Source organism: Nyctibius grandis, chromosome 3 (assembly GCF_013368605.1).
Source record: "Nyctibius grandis isolate bNycGra1 chromosome 3, bNycGra1.pri, whole genome shotgun sequence".
NCBI lineage: Eukaryota > Metazoa > Chordata > Aves > Nyctibiiformes > Nyctibiidae > Nyctibius > Nyctibius grandis.
The window spans coordinates 74,499,203-74,522,207 of record NC_090660.1 but is presented as its reverse complement, the minus strand read 5'-3'; the positions used below and the strand labels follow the sequence as shown (position 1 = coordinate 74,522,207).

At 38.5% G+C, this 23,005-nt stretch overlaps 1 protein-coding gene across 3 annotated transcripts in view; it reads right to left on the bottom strand.

Moving 5' to 3' along the window:
• Positions 1–23,005, bottom strand: part of SGK3 (serum/glucocorticoid regulated kinase family member 3) — a 60,293-nt gene that overhangs the window by 7,450 nt on the left and 29,838 nt on the right. For all 3 annotated transcript variants that reach the window (XM_068395967.1, XM_068395969.1, XM_068395968.1), the window contains exons 2-10: positions 19,256–19,461; positions 14,374–14,457; positions 12,381–12,453; positions 8,501–8,576; positions 6,112–6,199; positions 4,106–4,155; positions 2,718–2,775; positions 1,965–2,048; positions 1,743–1,874 (exon numbers count right to left, since the gene is read on the bottom strand). In XM_068395967.1, coding sequence (XP_068252068.1) covers positions 1,743–1,874; positions 1,965–2,048; positions 2,718–2,775; positions 4,106–4,155; positions 6,112–6,199; positions 8,501–8,576; positions 12,381–12,453; positions 14,374–14,457; positions 19,256–19,333 — 723 coding nt within the window. In that variant the 5' untranslated portion in view covers positions 19,334–19,461. The remainder of the gene's footprint in view (positions 1–1,742; positions 1,875–1,964; positions 2,049–2,717; positions 2,776–4,105; positions 4,156–6,111; positions 6,200–8,500; positions 8,577–12,380; positions 12,454–14,373; positions 14,458–19,255; positions 19,462–23,005) is intronic.

Here is a 23,005-nt window from a genome sequence, read left to right as displayed (position 1 = left end):
AGCCTCCTAACAGAATATAAACCAGTGTCAAATAAGTAATCTTCAATTTCTGTATAGGCCTGCATTCTAAGTTTTGTATGTAAGTATTTCTATAATTGTATGCTGAAACCACCTAGATGTAGATCACTTTGGGAGATGTATATTCCAAGCTGATTCACAAATTCCCTCAACTACAGAGAGCTGTCTGGCTCCAAATAGTTTGGGCAGATATGGAAGTCTAGCCAAAGATTAAATCATAAACATAGAGATGAAACTATACTACCCATTCAACTTCTAAAAAATTTAAGAAAACAGAAATTGTCTGTTTTCTGCCTACAAAGTTTGGGAAAAAAAATAAAAAGCCACCAAAGCTTTACAAGCACTTAATTCAAATTTGAAAGCTGTTTTGAACTGTATTTTAGTTTGCCTGGAAATGGGATGGTTTGCTCTGCTTTGAATTTCTGGCCACAACTTTGGCATTCTTCTGTCTAAATAAGATGACAGTACATTAGACAAGAGAAAGGCCCATCTTGTCCCAACTCTGACATCTGAAGAGGTCGGAACGCCAGCTCTAGGAGCACCATAAATACTGCCAGTAGGCCATATGAATATGAACTAATGTATACCCCAGTTCATATCTCATCCTGGTTTATTCAGCACACTTTTTACTTGTCTGTGTATATCCAGCTGCAGCAATGTAACAGGAAGCCCTGAGATACGCCAAAACAAACTATTTAAATTCTACCCCTTGTCCTGTGCTCTTTCAGCTACCAGAATTTTATCATCTACAACAGTATCCTGTATCATCCTTTTTTCCTGTTCTGCTTTAAGCACCTGTAAGACCTTCTGAAATGTGAGCATTTTACACCAATTACCAAATTGAAAACATAGCAAGTGACAAGACACAGCTTTTCTTTAAAGCATGTATGTTAGATAGTTCCTTTCATACAGTAATTTTTCACTACACCATTTTCTTCAATCACAACTAATTTCCTACATAGGTCCAGGTATTACTAGTCTACAAGACCCTTGACTTTCCACAAAACCTTTTGAAGGAACAGAAGCAACATTTTATACCCTTCTCATGTATACTGGCTATTCAACCAGTTTATACATGAGTTTCTCGAGCACTCCTGGAAGTACCGGGTACTTGAAAAGCAACAGGTCCCTAGCTGAAGACAAACTGCTCCAGAAGTATATTTAAACATATACAGACTTTCTCCATTTCTTTCAGAAGTTTTCCCGCAAGTTACTTAATGGCTCCTCAGATTCAACAGCATCGTTTCAAGGCAAAGAATCCTGAGGATAAGGCTATTTGGCAAGAAGTAATTGGACCACACAGAGCTACAGAATAATACCAAGGTTACCAATGATATCAATATGGAGTAAATTCAGTTGCTAGTTTCCTTCCCTCTGCTTTCAGAATATTACCATCTCAGTTAACACAGATACAAGGGGAAAAGACAGTTTTACATGGTCAAAAATGTTTACATAAGATTAATTTGTAATAAAGGTACATTTATGTAACTGTAAAATACAGTATTTGTATCTCACAACCATGAATAAATTTGGGATTAAAATTGTCGATAAGAAGAGGAACAAAGTCTGTATAGCTATAGAAGTCTGTAGTAACACCAGATAATAACAGAATTTTAAAAACTGGGAGAATACTGATCACAGCCCCTTGTAAAGGATCATTTTGTTCCTCCCACCTAGAATTAGCAAAATAGAGAGACTTAAATCCAAACACAACCATCACATACCTCTCCTCCATTAACAAAATCCAGGACAAAGTAAAGCTTTTCCGTTGTTTGGAATGAGTAATGTAATCCAACCAAAAATGGATGTTTCACATTTTTCAAAAGCACATTACGTTCAGCCATAATATGTTTTTGCTGGAAGTAAAAGATCAATAAGTAAACAGGAACAATTTTGTAATTAAGGGAAAAAGGAAGGGAGGTGGGTGGAGAAAGATTTCTCTTCACCTCTTTCCTATTAAGAACAATTTTTTTCTGCAGCACTTTGACAGCATAGTATTTCCCATCCAGTTTTCGTTTTGCAAGAAGAACCTGTAAAATTCAAAACAAATGAAGAAATGTGATTGCTGCAGTTCAGTAAAATCTGTCATGATAGTGATACCATGAAAGACTGAATTATAACATTTATTTTCCAGGACCTGCTGAATCTCTATCAAGATCAATTTCAGCTGGTTTTGTAAGTTTTAAAGATAATTTAATGGAAAACAACAACTTGAAAAATAACTCAAAACCAAAGATTTCAAGAGGGATTCTCTGTTGCGTCTTTGTAGACTATCAATATTTAAGTCAGTTTTCAACAGGCTGTTGCTCACACTGCTCCATAGCATTAGGGGTTTGACAAAACAGTCCATGCCAACAAAGGGAAATGCACAATTTGTACTCCAGCTGCTGCATAAGCACAGGGGTACCTCCCTTCCTCTCTGGGGGAAACAGAGGATCCCCACTGCTCTTAACGAGAAAGGGAAATGCTCTCTTGTTACTCCCAACAAGTGACCAAGGCAGGCAACAACTGCCACACCAGGGAAAAAATGGCACGGCTATAAAGAAGCAGCAACAGGGATCCCATACGACAGTTTATACGCCACCCTAGACTGATTCCACTTCCAAAACCTCTGGCCAAGTCTAGCAACAGTCATCATGCAGAAGACACCAGCTATCACCCTTGCACCAGGGTAAGACACAGTAATAAGAAAAGCTCACCTTGCCAAAGCTGCCTTTCCCAATAACTTTCAGGAAATCAAAGTCTGTTGGTTTAGCACTGAAAGATATTTAGGAAGGAGACAGGTCATCTGGGGAGAAATTACACACTTTAAAGCTGTACAGCAGTGTAGTGTAGCACTCGAGTTGTAATGCGAGAAGAACGGTTTGTTAGCACCCTCCTTTATTCTTCATTCTACCCAACATCTAGACTCCTGCAGACCTTCCCTCAGAGGCAATGACTCCTCTTCATTTTGCAATTCCATCTTCCTCCAGGGGAAGTGTTGAAGTGGCATCCTTTGAGTTTATTTTATTTTGTAAGTTTAAGATGTAAAGGAAGAGCAAAACTGTTCTTTTGTTCTCTGTAGTCTAGTTTCTCATCATTTTTAAGTCTCCATTTCCCCACGACTTTTCCTGGAGCTTATTTCTCATTTCCAGAGGGCCAAATGGATTCTCAAGCTTACATGAGGGAAGGAAGGACCAAGTTTGTTATCTATTCTCTCTTTGCTTATCCCATCCTTCCCTCCATCCATTCGTCTCTCATTTTAAATTACAGCAATAGGAGGGAGGCCCTAACACCTTGTTCTTCTGTGTGTGTACGTATGAACCCACTCTTGTTTTTCCACTTCCCACATCACCACTCCTTTCAGTTATTTCCCAGGATTCCCTCAATTTTTTCTAAATACAATGCAGAGATATTTTTGTCAGCAAAACCATCATCCATGTTTTCAAATTCCAAAACAACAGTTACAACACCATACACCTCTCCATTTATTGCCCCTGAAGGGAAGTGCTCTTAAATTTCATTTCTTACTGCAATCTATTAAGCATTTCCTCCTGTTAGCCCAGACCAAATCTGTGAGGAAGGCAAAACCAAAATAGCAGTCATTTCCTAGATAAGAAAAGCACAGATTCACACAGAACTGAGAACAGAAACGCTACAGAAGACACCAGAGAAGCAAGTTATGACTGCAGGAACTAGGTTTGTAGTATCAACAAGGCAAGCTGCTCCTTTGCCATGCATTACAACAAACTTGTTTTCAGAAACCATTCGCATTCTTAACAGTTGTGCGACCACTCCCAAGACAGAGAGGTCATCTTTGCTATAGCATCCTTAAGTAAAAGGATAGCAAACTAACAAAATCTGAAGGTGAAAAGGAAAAAATGTTTTAAAAATGGTTGGTTATGTAGCACAGGATTCAATGCTTTGCTTCCTCCTGAGCATGCAAATCAACAAATAAAGGCATACATCCAAAGAACTCTTCATACTGTTAACAGTTACACTCAATCTAATTTTTCAGGTTTTAAAATTAATTTGAATAAATTTTTATTAAACTAAAAATTTTACATTATATTGAATTACATTTTAATTCAATTTAATTGAAACCTACTGAGGATTTCCAGATGGTCCCAAGTTGATATTCTGTGAGGTAGAGTTTAACTGTTGGGAGAGCAAAGAGGTTTATTTTCAATATATATATATATTAATTCTCTCTTATATTTCAACCAATATTAATTTCAAAATACTCTACTAATTTGCTCAATCCATATATTCACACATTTTAAAGAGATCTAACATCCAGATTGGGAACTTTGTAAGGTGAACTATCTGGCTATCACCACCTTGTCACAAATTATTTCTACACACATCCTATTCAAGGATGAAGGTAACAAAATAACTGTGTCCAGACACAGAGGACAAGATTAGGAATAAAAATTTAAGAGCATTTCAACAAACAACTTGTTCCTCATCCAGAACTTAACCCTTTCTGTATCTGCTCCAGGAATGTATTTTCTACATTTTATTCTAAATTTTCCAAGATCTTACCAATAAAATAATTTTAAACCCACACTGTTTATGCAAGAGTAATTAATGAAAGACATACTGCTTTTAAAAAAAACAGAAGTGAACATTCTCCCTGCCCCAAGAAAAACATTACCAACCTTCTCTATCCTGACATTAAGGGTTAACTAACTCAGCTCCAGGAATGGCATGAATCTTACCAGTACACACCCAGACAGAATTTGTAAATTACAGGGAGAGGAGGAACCCACTGTCATTTAGGTAATTTTCTCCATTTTGTTTTTAATTTAAAAAGCAGTATTTGTACCCTCATTGTGGTTTTGGACTTTATCAGAGAAGGATAAACTGCATTTGAATACAAGTTACCTGGGGACAGGCTGGGAGGCATCACAAAACCAGTACTCCTACAGAAGCAGAGAATGCCCTGACAGCAGCGCTGGATGCTACTATTCACTAATAAAAGCCAATCACACAATGGTATTGGACCGTTTTAAAAAAGCTACTATATAAGTTTTAAGATTTTTCTTTTATTGAGGGCTTGTTTTTGTTCCTTATTCTTCAGCTTCATCACTTACAGTAACTATGAGAAGGTGAATTTTCTATCAAAAAGTATGGTCCAGGCCACTATGCATTAGCTCGCTTCCTATTTTGGAATTTGTTGTGGCATGACACATCATTAATTTTCGACAGAAGGTTTAGATCATTCCACATTACATAAAATACCTTTCAAAGGAGGAGGAAACTGGTATTTTAAATTAGAATTTTGCAGCATGCTCACAAGTGCTGTCAAGCATTAAAAAAAAAAAGGCAGCAAAGACTGGCATCTTTGGAAGTGAAACTTTCAGAAAACACCAAATCCGCTGTGGATCACACACAAACCAAAATGACAACCCTTACATCTTTAACAAGGGCTGAATAAGAATAGAAGTACTAAGATCACACCTGTATTCCAAGAAGTAAGCCACAGAGAAAACAAGTTTAAATACGGCACTTTTGCCTTCCTAGAAATACTCCTTTTTTCAAACAGCACTGTTTTTGGAGGCTGTAAATTAATTTTCAGAGAATCCATCTAGCCACGTAATGGCTTTTGTGCCAAAAAAGGCTTCAGACCTCACACAGTGTTATATGTGAAATGAAATCAAATCCATCTTTGCTCCTAAGTGACTTTTGGAAAGACTACATTTTTTCCCCTGAGAGAATTGTATTTCTCCCGCTATTTAAAAAAAACAACACACAAGCAAACAAAGAGACAATTAAACATTCAATCTCTCCTGCTCCTTGCCAGATGTTCTTAGGAAGAATCTTTGAAGAGACTGCAAAAACCGTGACAGCTAAGCTATGACTAAAGCTGTGTTCCTTTAACCCATATAGCAAGTGGGGAAGAAGCAAGACAGAGCTAGCAATCACTTTTACCTCTCTCTGCAGTCCACATATGACTGAAAAATATCTTACAGCCCATAGTGGAACACTTTTGTTTAAAAGGGCATGGAGGGGATTTATTGCAAAACCAACCAGCAATTTTCAGTAAATAAGACACCTAAGATTGCCCTCAAGTAGCTAAAATTTAGAAGACTCTTCTACTTGTTTTATTACCTTCCGACTGCTCCTTTCGTCTTCATCTTCAGATGGATCCGACTGGTGTTTTGGGTTATCCATCTGAAGAAATGCTCTGACATCTGGGCTAGAAACACCGTTAATTTCATTAGCACACTGATAATCTGCATGATTTTCAGCCATAACCATAGGAAGCATAGGATTAAACAGCAGCGTACAGAGGAGTTACTCATCATAAAGTTTTATATTTTAGCCCTGGTAATTAAGGACTGTACAAGAAATGCTTTTATAGCAACATAATTCAATTGCTGAATGTGTTACATACAGTACATAAAATTTTCCACTTGCAAAAAACTGACATGTTAAAAGTATATGTATGTGAAGACTTCATAAGGAAATGCTCTGCACAACTGCATTAAAAGGTAATTATTAGAAGAAAGAACACTATCCAAAGCATGAGTTCTAACTGGCTAGCAACCACCAGGAAACCAGCTTTCTTTCAAAAAAAACCCCAAAGAGTTTAAAACCATTTTTAGTTTTCCAAAATTAATGAAACAGTTCAACTCAGTACAGAATGAAATACATAGTCTCTATCTCAAAGAGGGATGCGTGTCCCAAGAGGTACATGGCAGTAACATTCCAGTCCCCTTTTGCTTTAAAGTGGAAGATGGTGATTTCGTATTCAGAGTGCATTCTAGCTGGGCACTGACAAGACAACGTAAGAAATCCTTGCAGTCAGCTGCAGGACACAAATGGGATCCTTCAGGAACCGGCAAAAGAGACTACAAGCTTCCCACAGTACCTAAGGAGATGCATTTTAACTTCAGCATTGGTTTCTAGCTTCTGTCTTGGTGGGGGCTGGGGAAGGAGGTCTAGGAGAAAGGAGGTAAAGTAAGAGAAATCTGAGAACTCACTCCCAGGAAGCAAGGCTTACCCAACAGTAAGTTCAAAAGAATGTAACATCTCTCTTACCAACAGCACAGTGAAGGAGTAAAGAATAATGTAATACAAGTGAGGCAAAATTAATTCCTAAACAAATGGGTATCACATATAGCCTGTATACCACTTGAAGAGATGACTTGAATCTTTCAAGTTCCTTCAGTTCTCTAGAAGGCAACCTGCTGATCAAGGAAGAAATCTTACCTAGATTTCAGAGATAAAGTTCTTTGAGAAGGTCTCGGGGCAGCCACTGATAGGAAACTCTGCATGAGCCATTCAGTACAAGAAGAGCACTTACTTACTATGGAGCTGCTCTTTTATCTTATCCCTAGTATATATAAAGTAGGGTAACTTTATGTAAGAGGCAGATATACTTGCTTTGCTATTTTCAATCCATTTCATCCTCCTCACTTCTGTAAAGTGAGGATCAGAAGAGATGAGCTGTTTCTCCAGCTCCTGTATTTCATATTAGCATTACTGAACCTAATTCATGTCCTGTACTATCTGAGGCTCCCAGTCTCCATCACTTACATTCTGTATTCCTAAACCCTATTTGAAATCAGTTTGTTACCTTCAGCCTTTCAGGTTTAAAGCAACAAGACTAGTCACAGAGTTTCCCACCATCATTTCAGTTTAATTCTTCCTGTCTTATATGAACTCCAAATTCTGACCTATTTCAGGGTCTGCCTTGTATCCCAAGTTCCAGGCAGACAAAAATCACTGTGGTTTGAATATTGTAGTAATATTGGCTCATGATGCAACAATTTACGTTTCAGAATCTTTGGATATCATAACATCAAGAATAAAGTTATGGTTAATGCTTTTCACTAGACAGAACAACAAAACCAGACCTTAATTACCTTTCAGCATTAATTATTCTGGACAACTGGCTGATTAAATAGAGCATGTTGTAATACATCTCAAATAGTTACTATAGTAACTTTGTCCATGACTGAATTCACAGCAGGAAAAAATAAAAGATGTTCACAGTAAAAGGCTGTTGTACAGTTGCAGGTGTTCAACAATCTCCAAAATGCATGAAAGCCAGAAGTGTAACTGATCAATGTTCACATCTGTAATTTTAAAGGACTGCAAAGAAGTATTAAAAATAAAAACTTTAAAGTATCAATTTCTCAGCCAAGATTGCAGCATGTTATACAAAATGCTATATAGATTGGTAGGACTTCTGTGCTATATGAGCTTACATGTATTAGCTCAATGTATTTTAAAATACACTGGAACTATTCCTAAAATAACCTCACATACCAAATTGAAAGTATCAAGAAAACAGTTTAAAAAGGGATGTTCAATATACATTGTACATTTTTCCTGAAGGAATGAACTGCCATATTAAAGTTTATTTATTATACTTCAGAGCACTGAACAGCTAGAATACATTTTCTGGTTAAAAGTACTTAATTCACAATTTTGTATTTGACATCTGATGTCTTTTAAATAGTTCTTATAAAACAGAAATGAAACTACTTACTGGTTACATAGCTCTGGCTGTCTAACTAAATTCTGAATGAATTCATTCAGTCCTGCTCTCCTCTGTTTAATGAAATCTGGAAAAAAAAAAAAGATTTATTAAAATGGTCAGCTTGCGAAAAAGACTTATTTTCAAATTTAAGTTTTTTTTAGGACTTGAACAGCAGTTAAAAAGAGATTGGTTCTGTGTATGAAAATCACAAGCTTAAAACATTCAAGTGAGGTAAGAGAACAAGTTTCAGTTTCTCTGCTACACTACCTGACAACGTGGAAAACCAAATGGATTAAAAGTGCACTGAAGTGCTTCAAGAACAGCGTGTAACCACAGTGGGCTAACCTGTGCAGCCTTCGTTGCATGGGTGAGCCCTTTAGGACCCGATTCCACTTAGAAAAAAGCCACAGGCAAAACTTGACATCAGCTGCACAAGTCAAGTTTTTACACGAACAGTCCCACCAAGCAGCATATTTCCATAACATAGATATGGCAGTGGGAAAGTTACAAAGTTCATGCAGCCAGCAGGCACTCAGATGTAACCATTAAAGATAACTGAATAAAATGCTTTTTTTTTCCATTTTGGACATCACCTCTAATGTAAAAAAAAAAAAAATTGTCAGAATCTCCACCCTCATCCAAAGCTTAACACGTTACTTCTTTAGCAATACGGAAAGATATACAAGGGACTTGAAATAGAAGAAGAGCTCTAACATGAAATAAAGTGTAAAACAGAATAATCTTGTCTTTTATTACTCATATCAACAATAATTTGTATGGAAAAAGAATATTTAACTTGTATATCACCTTTTAAGGTATTCCAATTACTCTTTGTGTCACATATAGATTACTGACAACTACTAAAATTTTATATTAAAATTAAATTTCAATTAAAAGCTGTATTTCAAATATTAAGAAAAACGTTCATATTGTTTCAGGGATGTAACCCCTAAACCCTTGTTAGGGTATTTAATAGTCCCAAATTACTGACATCAAACAGGAAGATAAATCCGCATAAAGATGTTAGGGGAGTCACCAACATCAGCAGTTTCAGTATGGTGGATGTACAATGCAATGTAGCCACGCTAAGCCTACACAGCTATCCATGCTGCTAAAGGGAAAACACCTGCATCACGTCAGCTCAAATGCATTCTGTAATTTTCTAGTTCTGTATTCTGACTGGTTTCTATGATTTCCCTCTGTCCCATTTTGGAAGTTAAAACAAGATTAATTTTGAAATAACCTGAGTGACAATAAAAATGGAGCGTTTAGATGACAATAAATGTTATGACAGTATTTTTGGTAGACTTTGGGAAAAGGGATATGTCAGTTCCACTCTACTGCACTTACGACTCCAATGCAATAGTACAACACTGCATACCCAAGCACTGATTGACCGAAGTAAAATACCTTTTCACCATTTCTAAAGTACGTGACCTATTTCAGAAGCCGTCAGAAAGATTACATCAAAGTGTCAATAAATCAGTGTTATAAATAATTATTTAAGTGAACATCATGGCTCCATCTCCACCCTGCCCCCCAGCAAGAAACATCTTGAGAACTATTTAGTTTCTCATGCTTCAAGGATTTCAGTATGGTTCACGGAAATTTAAAACAAGTCTGAGGACTTTGTTTTACATACATAGTTTTAATAAAGTTTTAGCTTCTTTTTTTCCATCATTTAAACTCCAGTTTCCTAAATTTGCCTCCAAGAAATCCCCTGTACATTTGGCTGTACAGGAGACCAGACTGCATGACATTATTAGGTCTTCAGCCAGCTCTGAAAACCCCGTCAGAGCAGAGGAAAGAAACCAAACCAAAACAAGAAGTCCCTGTAGACATAATACATGTAGAACTTTTGGCAATCATTTACTTACAGAATCACAGAATCATCTTTGTTGGAAAGGATCTTTAAGATCATTGAGTCCAACCGTTAGCCTAACACTACCAAGTCCATCACTAAACCATGTCCCTGAGCACCACATCTACTCGTCTTTTAAATACCTCCGGGGATGGTGACTCCACCACTTCCCTGGGCAGCCTGTTCCAATGCTTGATAACCCTTTCGGTGAAGAAATTTTTCCTAACATCCAATCTAAACCTCCTCTGATGCAACTTGAGGCCATTTCCTCTCATCCTATCACTTGTCACTTGGGAGAAGAGACCAACACCCACCTCGCTACAACCTCCTTTCAGGTAGTTGTAGAGAGCGATAAGGTCTCCCCTCAGCCTAACTCTCCCTCTCCCTCTCCCTCTCCCCTCCCTCTCCTGACTAAACAGGTCCAGTTCCCTCAGCTGCTCCTCCTAGGACTTGTGCTCTACAGCCTTCACCAGCTTTGTTGCCCTTCTTTGGACTCGCTCCAGCACCTCAATGTCTTTCTTGTAGTGAGGGGCCCAAAACTGAACACCGTATTCGAGGTTCGGCCTCACCAATGCTGAGTACAGGGGGACGATCACTTCCCTAGTCCTGCTGGCCACACTATTTCTGATACAAGCCAGGATGCTCTTGGCCTTCTAGGCCACCTGGGCACACTACTGGCTCATATTCAGGCGGCCATCGATCAACACCCCCAGGTCCTTTTCCACCGGGCAGCTTTCCAGCCACTCTTCCTCCAGCCTGTAGCGTTGCATGGGGTTGTTGTGACCCATGTGCAGGACCTGACACTTGGCCTTGTTAAACCTCATACAGCTGGCCTCGGCCCATCGATCCAGCCTGTCCAGATCCCTCTGCAGAGCCTTCCTACCCTCAAGCAGATTAACACTCCTGCCCCACTTGGTGTTGTCTGGGAACCTACTGAGGGTGCACTTGATCCCCTGGTCCAGATCATTGATAAAGATATTAAAGAGAACTTCTTCATCAGAAGAGGACATCAGAGCCTGGATATTTGCATTTGATTATTTTAATAAAAAATAAAAGGGAGTTTCATGTCAGGATCCAGATGATTAACTGTCAATGCCGAAAATTAATTTGTTTGAAACAACTCAAAACCCCAAAACAACACATTCCAATAAGTTCAACATCTTTGGATCCATTTGCTCTTCAGCAAAGGATAAAATTACATGCTTGAAACAGGTGCAGGAGGTGAAACTACAAACACGCTCTGATCACATCAGCAAACAAGGGAAGGGTGGGAGGTTCACAATGACCATCAGGAAAACCCTTAAGTAAAAATGGCCTGAATAAAGGGTATAAACACACAGAGCAAAGGCCTGTCCTCACATTTGCCTTTTTATTTATTCATAGGTGGTGCCACCCAGGTTATTTAAACATACTTTACAAGTGTTTTTCCACTGGTATTTTGATGTGGACAGAGCAAGCTTAATTGGGACCTATCACTGCTAACTGGGTCACATCATGTTCGTATCAGACAGGTTTCTGTAAATGGAACAACAACAGGAAGAGGTTCATTTTCATCTAAACTGTACAAGGAAGCACATTTAGATACACAGAGTTCAAAAGCCTTCGAAGATAAATCCTTTAGCTATTTCTTTTTTCAGAGGAGGGAAAAAAAAGTGTCACACAAAGGAAGTTTAAAATTTACTAGGCATATAGAAGAGTTTGGGTTTTGGCTTTTGCTTTTATAGAAGAGATTACACCTGACAGTTCAGAATCTCTCACAATCCCGAATATTGGAGGGTCGGGAGGAGCTATAGCCTTCAGTGCAAGAGAGGCACTGGGCCACTAAGTAACATTTTATTCAAGATCACAAGGCAGAATCCCTGCCTACGCTAGTTCCTGTTCTTGACTGAAGCGTGACTAAACTTTGGTTTAGTCACTGTTTTGAGGACTGGTGTAAAACCAACCATCGAAGATAGCTTCTTGTAGGCTGGAATAGATCAATTTTCATGTAAAGAAACTGACAGAATGAGTAACAAGATGATAACTTACCAGGATCAAAATTATCTCCAAATATTCTTTTAGCTGGAATCTTCAGGTTCATGGTGGGAAATTGCTTCTTTAGCTGAAAACAAAACACATACACAGTTGGACTGTTCTTAGACATCAAAGTACCTAGAAATAATTGCATTTTGTTTGCTTTCTGACAAACAGTTTGAACATCTGATTATTAGTAATTCTGCTCCTCTCTGCTATCTTCTCTACTCATACACTTAGGGAAAAAACAAACCCAAACCAACCTGTACTCAGCTTGTTTGCACCAGTCACATACCCTTTTAAATACAAGGGCCATCTCACTTTAGAAAGCTATGGACTATTGCAGCTATCTTCTGCAATATTGGCAAAATGATTTTCCACTTGTCCCATATTAAAAAAGTAGGCTAGAATTTCCATGTTGGTTTTATTCTCCTCTTTACTTCCTTCCTCCATCAATTCCCTCTCTCCCTTGGTTTTTTCTTGCCTGTTTACATAGGGATGTATACATGAGGTTTAAGACAGGCTGGGGATACAGACCTCTGGGTTTTACCCAAACATTCTTAAAGCTTCAAAAACCACAGGTGTTCTACCCCAAGTCAAAACTGTAAATAGATAAACAGCCTGTTTTACGATACTGCCTTTGATAATTTGGTTATATTATACACTGGATAAATTGACCAGATCATACACAACAGCACTGACTTTATCAAAAAAATCTGACATGAGCCAAGCCTTGATTACAGTTTCTTCAAGTGCTCCAGGAAGAGCAATCTTACTCTGATCCTCTTTAAGAGAGTAGTTTTCTAATGGACTAGCTGGCAATTCTTCTTTCCTTAGAAAGATCAGTATCTCTTCCAGTTAGCGACACAAATTCTTTTTGGTGTACTATACTATATGCATTACACTGAACAGAAACCGGACTAAATGTCCTCCTGGTTACACTTCCCCAGGACCTCCACCTCTATACACATGAGAAAGACCACTGCTGAACAAACTTCAGCAGAGCAACGCTAATCTGAATAGCAAGAGAATGTGGCAAAGGCAACAGGATCACCAACACTCACTCTGTAGGTATCAAAAAGGGGATACTTTGTTTTCCACATCACTTACAAGTCTATCCCAAGATGCAGGCAAAGCATAGCATGGTGCATCCAGGCTGACTTCAGCTCAGACCTTGTAGACAGCTCCAAGCTCAGTGCCTGCATTTGTATACCACTGTCACATACAAATCCACATAAAGTGAGGCAGAATGGAGAAAAGCCCAACTACTTCCCACAGAGGCAATGGAAGGGAAATGTAGGCACAGGTAAGCAGCTGGTAATCTTTTCTTATGGGGGCCACAGAGGAATTATTTCTTTTTTTTGTTAAAGAAAAAATTATGGGCTTTAAACATGAAGAACTGGAGAGAAGTATGGACACAGGACACATAATAGACTGCACATGTGAGCAAGTATTTGCCCTACTTTACCACTATGCAAAAGGGGCAAAATCCTCTTCCAGAAACGAACCCAAGAAATCCATACTTGGTTGCTGAAAGGGCTATTTTATTTGGACCACCGCCACAAAATTTCGCTATGAAACTGCACGTAGTAATTGTCATGACTGACTTACCAGAAAGTTTATATTAAGAAACAAGGATTTATTCATTGCTTTCAGTACTTCAAAGTAAATTTATCTATCTAGATGTTTTAAGTTTTGCAGTGATTTTTACCATCACGAACAAATGCACATTTCATGTTTTGACAACCAGTAAATTGGAAGTTTCTCTCATTACACTAGGATCCCAAGCAACAACAAAAAAAGTGACAAGTAAATGGATTTCGAGTTTGAAATTCAAACAAACCAAAGTTTAAAAAATCCGCCCTGTCTCTTTCTTTAAACAGGCTCCTATGGTTATTGAGTGTTGACTCAAATTCCTCAATGAGGGAATTAACTCAAACCATAACGCTGCAAACAAGCATTGCTCTGTGCTATTCTGGCATGATTTCATAGCTTGCCTTTTACTTACCGTATTGTAGAGTTTATCAAACTCTGCATACCGTCTGAAGACAAACCATTCATTTCTGCCAACTGAGACCAACACTTTGTAAACCTGTAGAAACAAAGATAACGTTATTGCCAACAGCAAAGTTTAATAAAACCTCCCAGGTTTAATCCTGTGGTGGAAATAAGGGAAGGTTGTTAAATGTATTGTGTAAAAGTACTTGTTGAGCTATATATTTCTTACAGTTGTCACACAGCCATCAACACAAATGATTAAAAGAATAGTTAGAAGAGTTTGGCATTTTACAGAAATAGTTTTTGCTTACCTGGTGTTTATGCTGATTTAATGGAGGTTCATAAATTAGTTCATATCCAACAAGAACACCTGGCCATCAGATAGCAGTCTACAAAAATTTGCTATGAAATTTGTTAACAACTTGATAATCCATAATAAAGACTAATATTAAGGAAGTAAAGCATTTAAATACTGAAGATTGTCTCCACCAAAACCAAGAGAAAGCACATATGGAAGGCAGCTATAAAGGTAACTGTTCCTTGCAACATCTTGAATACATATTATAGTCAGGATCCTGGCAGATGACACAATTGTTCAGGCAGGGAAAACCACTTCTGTGGCTGAAATACAGCACAGGTTACACAATACACAGCACTGGGATCAAGGGAGGCGTACTTGGAACCTGCTGCACAGTTCTGGCCATTCAAATCCCATGGCAGCAGAGGACTCCCGTAACTAGACAGATTGTCATTCCCTGGCTTCATAAATCTGGTTGACAGCTGAGCGTCCAGCAGGCTTCTCCTGTCTCTTATGCAACTAGCTGACCTCCCTTCTTACGCTTCCAGAGGGAGCCTGGCTATTCCTTCAAAGGAGAGGACGGGCACAGCAAGGAAAGGAGTGCAGAAGACTGCTAATTCCCGATGTAGAAAACTGGACCAATGCCCCAGTCTTCCTTCTGTCCTGCAACACCAGCTCACCTCTCTCTTTTTAACTCCTTCAGTGGAAGTGGCAGCCACCACCATCAGTTCCTTAGCCTGAGATTTGCATTCATGCTACATTAACTGCTCAAATAAGCTGCTCTCAGTCTTCCCTGGGGAACACAGAAGGCTGGATAGAAGCATCCAGTAGGATGCTGATGAGACTCTACTTAGAAAACTAGCTTTCCCTTATACTGCTAAACAAGCATTAGCATAAAACCTATCTACACACCTTCTAGAGCCTCCCTAAACAGCAAAAGCTTCAGCTGCAAAGACTTAAATACTGTCCTCCTGCACTAGGTATCTTATGCAGCAATCAGGTCCTGCAAATAATGCTCAAACACACAACATCTTCACTCCCCATGGCTGCATGGCAGATCAATGCCAACAAGCTTAAGCAGCAGGCCATGGACAACCTCTTAAAATAGCAGGGCAAAACACAGAGTGCAAAGTGCACAGGCAAGCATAACTTTGGATACAAGATTATATATATTCACCTCCTTGTCAACCTCAAAATTCACAGTTTTATTCTTGCAGTAGCTAGCTGTAGAACAATGACAGTCAATGTTTTTTATATGAGAGAGCATTAAAAGAACCATACAAGGTCATCCAGTCCACACCATCACCAAAGCTCTTGCATACCCAAAGTAGAAACTGCAAGTTCAACAGTTCAGGAAGCACTGAACAGTAAGAACACGTATGATATCTACAAAGAATTTGGTAAAACCTAAAACATAACATCTTTGGGCTGTATTACTACTGTCAGCTACACCTATGTAATGATTTAGAGAGATATACAATGCCCCATCTAGAAAGGTGGGGGGGAGGAATCTAACCTTACTTAAGATAATACCCTTTTCAAATCTGATTACTCCTAAACCAAAACTAGTCTTAAAAAACTCCTAAAAAATAGATAAGATGCATCCACACTTTGTAATATGTGGATAAATAACACAAAGTTTTGAGAAAGGATGAAGGAAGAAAAAGAAACAGAATTCCTGAAAATAACACGATCACAATCATCACCATAAACTGTCTTCCCAGACACAGATAGGGTAGGGTCCAGCTATTTCTGGATGTAATAGATTTCTTCATGAAAGAAGTCACTGAAATTAAAATGCTTCAACTGTTTTGGTAGCTCATGATTCTGGGTTAAATATTCAATTTGTATTAAACAAAGATAAGTAAAAAGGTAGGCTGTTTTCCAATTTCAAGAGAGCAAGCATTGAGAAAGCAAGGAAACTATTGTCAATAAAAAAACAACTCCACAATTTCCACAGGGCTGGGGATTAGTATTACACATCACAGATCTGAGACAAAGTTTCCAGATTTAATCAGACAAATAGCAACCCTGAAAGAGCTTTCTTAATAAGCCTGTATATTATTGGGATGTGAGGGGAGACAAGAAAACAGGTCAGAAGAGAAAATTAAGCCTCAGACATCAAACAGCATAGGGATAAAAGCAAAAAAATCCAAAACAAAGCTATTTGGCAAAACAGGCAAAAGAAAGCATCCCACTATGCAGCAACGACAGAATAGCATTTAATACAGCCTAGATAAGCTCCAAACCAAGCAAGTATTTTCCTCCTCTTATGAAGAAAGTGAACGCTGAATCTTCAGAAAAAGGCAGGACAGTGAACTACAGTGGATACACATAGAGGCTGGTTACCACAAATTAAGTAGAAGCAAAATTGCTTCCTTGCCAGAACGTCCCAAAAATTCAAACATGAAATCATTAGTCAAGAAAAAATACTGGCAGTAAATACATAAAATGCACACAGTATTTCACAAGAACAAACCAAATATTCAATAAAAGGTTATGAAAATGCTCAGGAGGAATGAAGAGTTCATTTCCAAAGACAGAACTGAAAAGCTTGACTCATTTATCAGAATGAGGACGGCAGAGAGACAAGATTGTTTTTAAAAATGCTTCGTCAGGGTGTGAGGGGAAAAAGAAGAGCAAGTAAAAGCAAAGTTGCACATACTTGTCTTGTTTCCACGCCAGCATTAAGTGAGCCACTGTAAGGTTTGAGCTGGAATTAATAGTTTCTGTTCAGACCAGTAAGACCTAGAACAGTCTCAGAAGCAGTAGTGATATATACTGTAAGTGACAGTAAGGTGAAGTTTACACAAAATAGTCACCTGACGTCTTCCCTAGCCTTTATCACTCTAACCTTTTCTTTCACCCTATAGTTCTTATTGCTCTTTATGGAAATGGCACTAACACGGCTATCAGAAACAGACAGCTATACCTACCACATATTTGTTAAGAACTGTTTGCCCCTGTATCCCTCTCTCACTCCCCTCCAAAAGCAGTACTGACAGGCTCCAGCCAGTACAACACAGCTACAAAAGAGGAGAAAGAGTAAAAGCACTGACAGGTACATGCTGGAATTCACAGTTCCTACCATGAAGTTCAGTATGACCCTCACTTCTGTTATCAAATCCTAAAATATATGCGGTAATACTCAAAACCCTGGTTGTGAAAAGCAGTTCTTGTCAAGCTGCTAATTGATGCAGAAAGCAGAAGCTGTCAAGACAAAGTGTACCTCCACACAGTGCAAGCTGGGTTGGATTCCTTCCTCCCCCCGATTTCTGAAGCTTCCTACTCTTGCTTGTACAGCTTTCTAAAGGGCACACCCAAAGAAAGTGCCTTTAAGTTGCTACGGTTGTCACACAATTCTTTAGGTAAAATGACCTGGAAATCACAGCACTACTATGTACCACAAACGTACCACACTGGCACATTTTAACAGCAGGACTGCCAGCGCTGACGCAGTAAAACAAACCTGTTTTGCTCAAGTCTAGACTTTTATGAAGTTTCTCCTGCTCATTTGAGTTTCACGTGCATGGAGCAGTTTAAAGTATTAGTAAAGTTCTCGTTTGTTCCCTTTACCAGCACACTCCTTCCCGAAATTACATCTCGATACACTTGTAGAATCAAATAGCGTTATTCTTCTCTGAGGAAGGGAGGTGAAGAGGAAAGCCAGATACATAACTCAAAGTAAATCTTTGTTTCGTTGGATTCTTCAGACACCAGTTCACTCTCAGGGTGTTTGCATTCCACATATGAAGAGTGACTAAGTCACTTAAAAAAAAAAAAAAGCTTAGAGGAAGTTGCACAAGAGCAATGAAATAGTTTGAGCTTTTTAAAGGAAGTATTATGATGCTGTCTTTATATCCTAGCATACTGAGCAAAACAAAGATCCATGCTACACTACTTTATTTTCCAGTATGCAACGCAAAGAGTTTCCCCACAGAGTGGGAAGACTTTACTTCCAGAAAGCAAGTCAAATTGGGAGGCCAAAAAAGGAAGAAGGGAGGGGAATGACAAGGAGTGGAAATGAGAATAGGACAGGAAAAAACTCATAGGCATTAGAATCAGAAAACAGGAAGGAAGACAGAAGAAAGGTCTTTCAAAAATTTGATGGTGGTTTTTTTTTTTTTAGACAAAAAAATATAAAAGTATAATAAAACCTATGAAAAAAATGGCCATTTAAAAAAACAAACAAACAAAAAAACAATCAAAAATCACACTTTACTCCTTTACAAAATAACTGTTTTCATGAAAAATCACATCGGATGCCAAATCTTATCTAATTTGGTACCAAAATGTTAACCCTGCATTTGGACAGTTATGTGTTTTATACGAGAAAGTGCTGCAATTTGAGGGTAAAAATACCAGAAATCTGTAAAGCCAATTCTTTTTGCAGAAAGCAACACGGTTAAATACTGTAAAATATTCACAACTTCTCACACTGGACTATGGCCCGTACTCACAAGAGCAAGTGAACAGATCTCCATACACCTGTTGAAAATAATATCAAGCCTACTAGTAAAAACAAGAAAGTAGTGCTTCTAGGCACTAATAGTCTATGCATTTGCCTACAGTGCTTACAGCCTCACATACTTACAGTAAATCTTTTTTTCTTCTCTCTGTGTTCATCAGAGCTGGGAATGCTAACACTTGGGCAGCTTTCTTTGAGATCCATTGTATGTGTTCTTTTGACAAATTTGTTACAGGACTCTGCTTCAGGTGTTGCAATCAGAAGGTATCTTCAACGGTATTGATCCAAGACACACAGCTTTTCTTGAGAAAACGTGAATTCCATCATGTAATCTTAAAGTGAACATAAAAGGAAAATTAAGTATGGGAACGCTTAATTCACAGTGCTAAAACCTGTGTGACAAGAACTTCTCCTGGCAGGAAATGCATTTTACTATGCACATATACACTCATAATCATTACAATTTTCAAACTGTTTCATGCTTGTGGTCCTTTGTTGATTCATTGAAATCACTCATGTCCTCTAAGGACACAACTGCACCCAGAAAATCACTGAGTTGTGTAGACATACTGGAAACAGATTTGGGCCTGCTACAAACAATACTTTGAAGGAACAAAGGTAAAGCATGGAGAAATAACTAAAGATGACAACCTGGTATCACACATCTGAGAAAAGCCACATTCAGAACAGTTTATTTCAAAAACAAAGGTTTTCAACTGCATGAGTCTGTACCAGAGGGCATTTCAGATTTGTCAGAACATGCCGAGTGTATTTAATTATCACATCAGAGATGAAAGACGACACGAGGAAAAAAAAAAATTCATGTGATTTTTAGAGGAGGACACAGGTACTATCATGTGTCTGTCTGAATATTTACCTTCTCTGCCCCCTCTTCCCCCATACCTGGCATACTTTGTGTTTAGCAGAACAGTAAGGTCCTCCATTCCCTTCAGCAGAACAGTTAGCTTCCTTGCAGAACTCGAGGAGGGCACAAGACAAGTGAGAGGATAAAGCCATCAAAAAGGCAGAGAGCTTAGCATTAACTAGATGCCTCTTCACTCACTGGGGGACATTATTCTCCACATCTGCCTTTAGCACAAGCCAATTGTTTACTGCATCCCACTGCAAACAACAGGAACTTCAGCACTGCCTAAGAACAGCTGAAATTAATGGTATGTAGCTACAACCCTCTGTTCAGGCCTGCATGGCCATCTGCAGTGTTTTAGTGAATGCAGCTCAGCTTCTAGAACACTGTGTGTCTGACCAACTTACAAACATGACAAAAATTTTTTAGAGTGACCTCAGCTCTCTCCAAAACACCCAGAGGAAAACAGAGCACCCAGTTCAACATTTAACTCCCTATTTTCTTAAAACAGGGAAGTATAAAAGTGAACTGTGTATTTCACATTATAAATTTCCGAAAAGCACAAACTAATCCAATGTAATTCTGCTATTATAGAGACACCCATATTTATGTTGGCATGAAGGCCAAAGCCCCTGGAATCCAGTGAAAAGATTTGTTCTTGATACCCAACTAGTCGCAGGCAGTCAGTTGACTATTTTTCTTTTTCTCAAAAGCCAGATCATCTCTCTGCTTCAAACTTCATGCTATTACTCCTCCTGTAGCCATTTCAAATTAAGTAATTTTCAAAGATTTATCTGGTGACTTTAAACAAAAAGGAGTATTTGAAATCACTGTAATCACAGCTAAATGATAGATGATCCATACTGCAACATATTCAGAGAATTACTTTTAGTTACATATGCATTTACCTTAATTTGATTGTCTATTACTTCACTGATCAGGTAATTATAGGGTTGAGCATGGTAAAGCTTCCCCCTCACCTTTATTTGACTATAACACAGCTCATCCAAGCCAGTTACACAGACTTTGAGTTTCAAATTGTTTTCTCTTTTCCTTTGGCAAGCAACTGCTAAAAGCTTTATTACAACAAGGCACAGTTCCCGTTTTCCACAATTTTGTACTGGTGTGGGATTAAGACTGTTCTTCACCCATTGCCACACACTAAAATGAAGATCTAAAGGTTAACTGTGCTCTTCTCCATCATAAGAGGTCCACTAAAGTAGTCAATAGGCACCACTTTCCGTAAGTGTTTCACTAAGCTTAGACTTTACTAAGCACTTATGTCAATCTTTAGCTACTTCAGGTCCAGTGCCAGGAACTGAACACAAGTCTCTGTGTTTATCTGTCTTCATAAAAAAACAAGTAAAGCTTTAAAACGGATTAGGTGTTCCCTGACTAATATCACTCATAGTCTTTCTCCTCTTGTGAACTGACACTCGTCACAAAAGATTCCTAACATGCTTGCACTCATTCTTACAATATAGGCTGTGCCTCTCTCATCCCTTTCATTTTTTATTCTTGGTGTCATAGTTTTAAATACCAGTACAGGAGCAGTATCAATTAAAAGCTTTAGTCCAAAGAATATCACTTGGAAGACTGAGCTTTATTCCAGATCTGAAGTTGAAAGATCTATGGAAAACAAGAGGAGGAAGTGTCACCCAGATTAATTCAGGAAGAGTTTATTCATCTTACTGGGGAGAAAAAAGAATAAATCAGCTGAGAAGCTGAAACTGCAACGTTGTATTTCTTTCATTAAGCTGCCTGGAAGATCACTCACTGATTATTTTCTTTCCCTGAGGCATCTCCTCTGAGTTGTGTCTGGGTCACCAACACTAAGCTGAACTGACAAACTTGGAAGAAATGCATTATCAGTTTGCCACTAAGCTCCAGAGGATCAGAGCTTTCTTTCAATTTCTATTTGCCACGAGTCTATCAGCTCTTGAGAGCTTCTCATATCTGAACTGTAGGTCTGACTAGAGAAATAGGAATAGATCTGCCTTACTCTCTGCCATGCTGTAGTTTAGGAATACAGCTGTAGTTTTAGTAGCAGGTAGAACCACTAATGCTGTGGTAACTGCATGAAGTAATAACAGAGAACAAACAGTAGGGATGTATTTTCATCCACAGCTTCAAAAGTGCAAACTGCAGTGTCTTGAGGGTTGCCAGATACAAGTGAATTTAACAGACACTGTCAGTTGAGAAGTCTCTGCCTCTGGCTATAGCTTTTCCTGTAACTAAGAACAAGGATCCCCTGGCCTCAACTTTGATAACAGGCACAAAGGAGAAGGAACTTCAGGAAACCAAGTAGCAAAATACATACCCCTTAAATTATACTTGAGCACTAGTGAAAGAGCACATAGATAATGCAGGACAGGTTAACACTGAGACCAGTGGTGTCCAGAAACAGACAAAACTTTTACATTGCTACAGTATCTAGGCCTGGAACACGGGAAGGCACAGACAAACGCATTAGAGCGGAACAGAAGTCAGGCATAGGAGAACAGAAGTCAGGCATCCTCCTAGCAAAGTTTCAAGCCTATCAACAGCTACACTGTCCATTTTCTCCGTTGTGGCTGTCAAAAAGCAAGCAGTATTTTCACTGTGTCCTGCAGGAAGCCACAACAATGTCAAATTTCAGGCCGACCCTCGCCTCTGGTGAAGTAAGAACATGGCAATAACAGAACCCTGACGCTATGAGAACATCTATAGATCTACTATACCTACAAATGAAGAATTTTCTGAATTTCTAACAATAAACTATTTTGTGCAACCTCACAATAGCTGCATGCAACAGGCAAACATTATGTAGTTTAATGGCACATAGTAACCTCCTTTTAATCCTTTCTACATAAGCAGGGCTCAAACTGTATTAGAAAAGGTTTCTGAAATTTAATCAGATTGTTTTATTCTGGACTGAAACATTTTCTTTTCTTTTTAAAATGATAATGGCCTGAAGATGATACCATTGTATAACCAAAGACCCTTGTTCTGGGTGCTTAGGAGTCAATCTC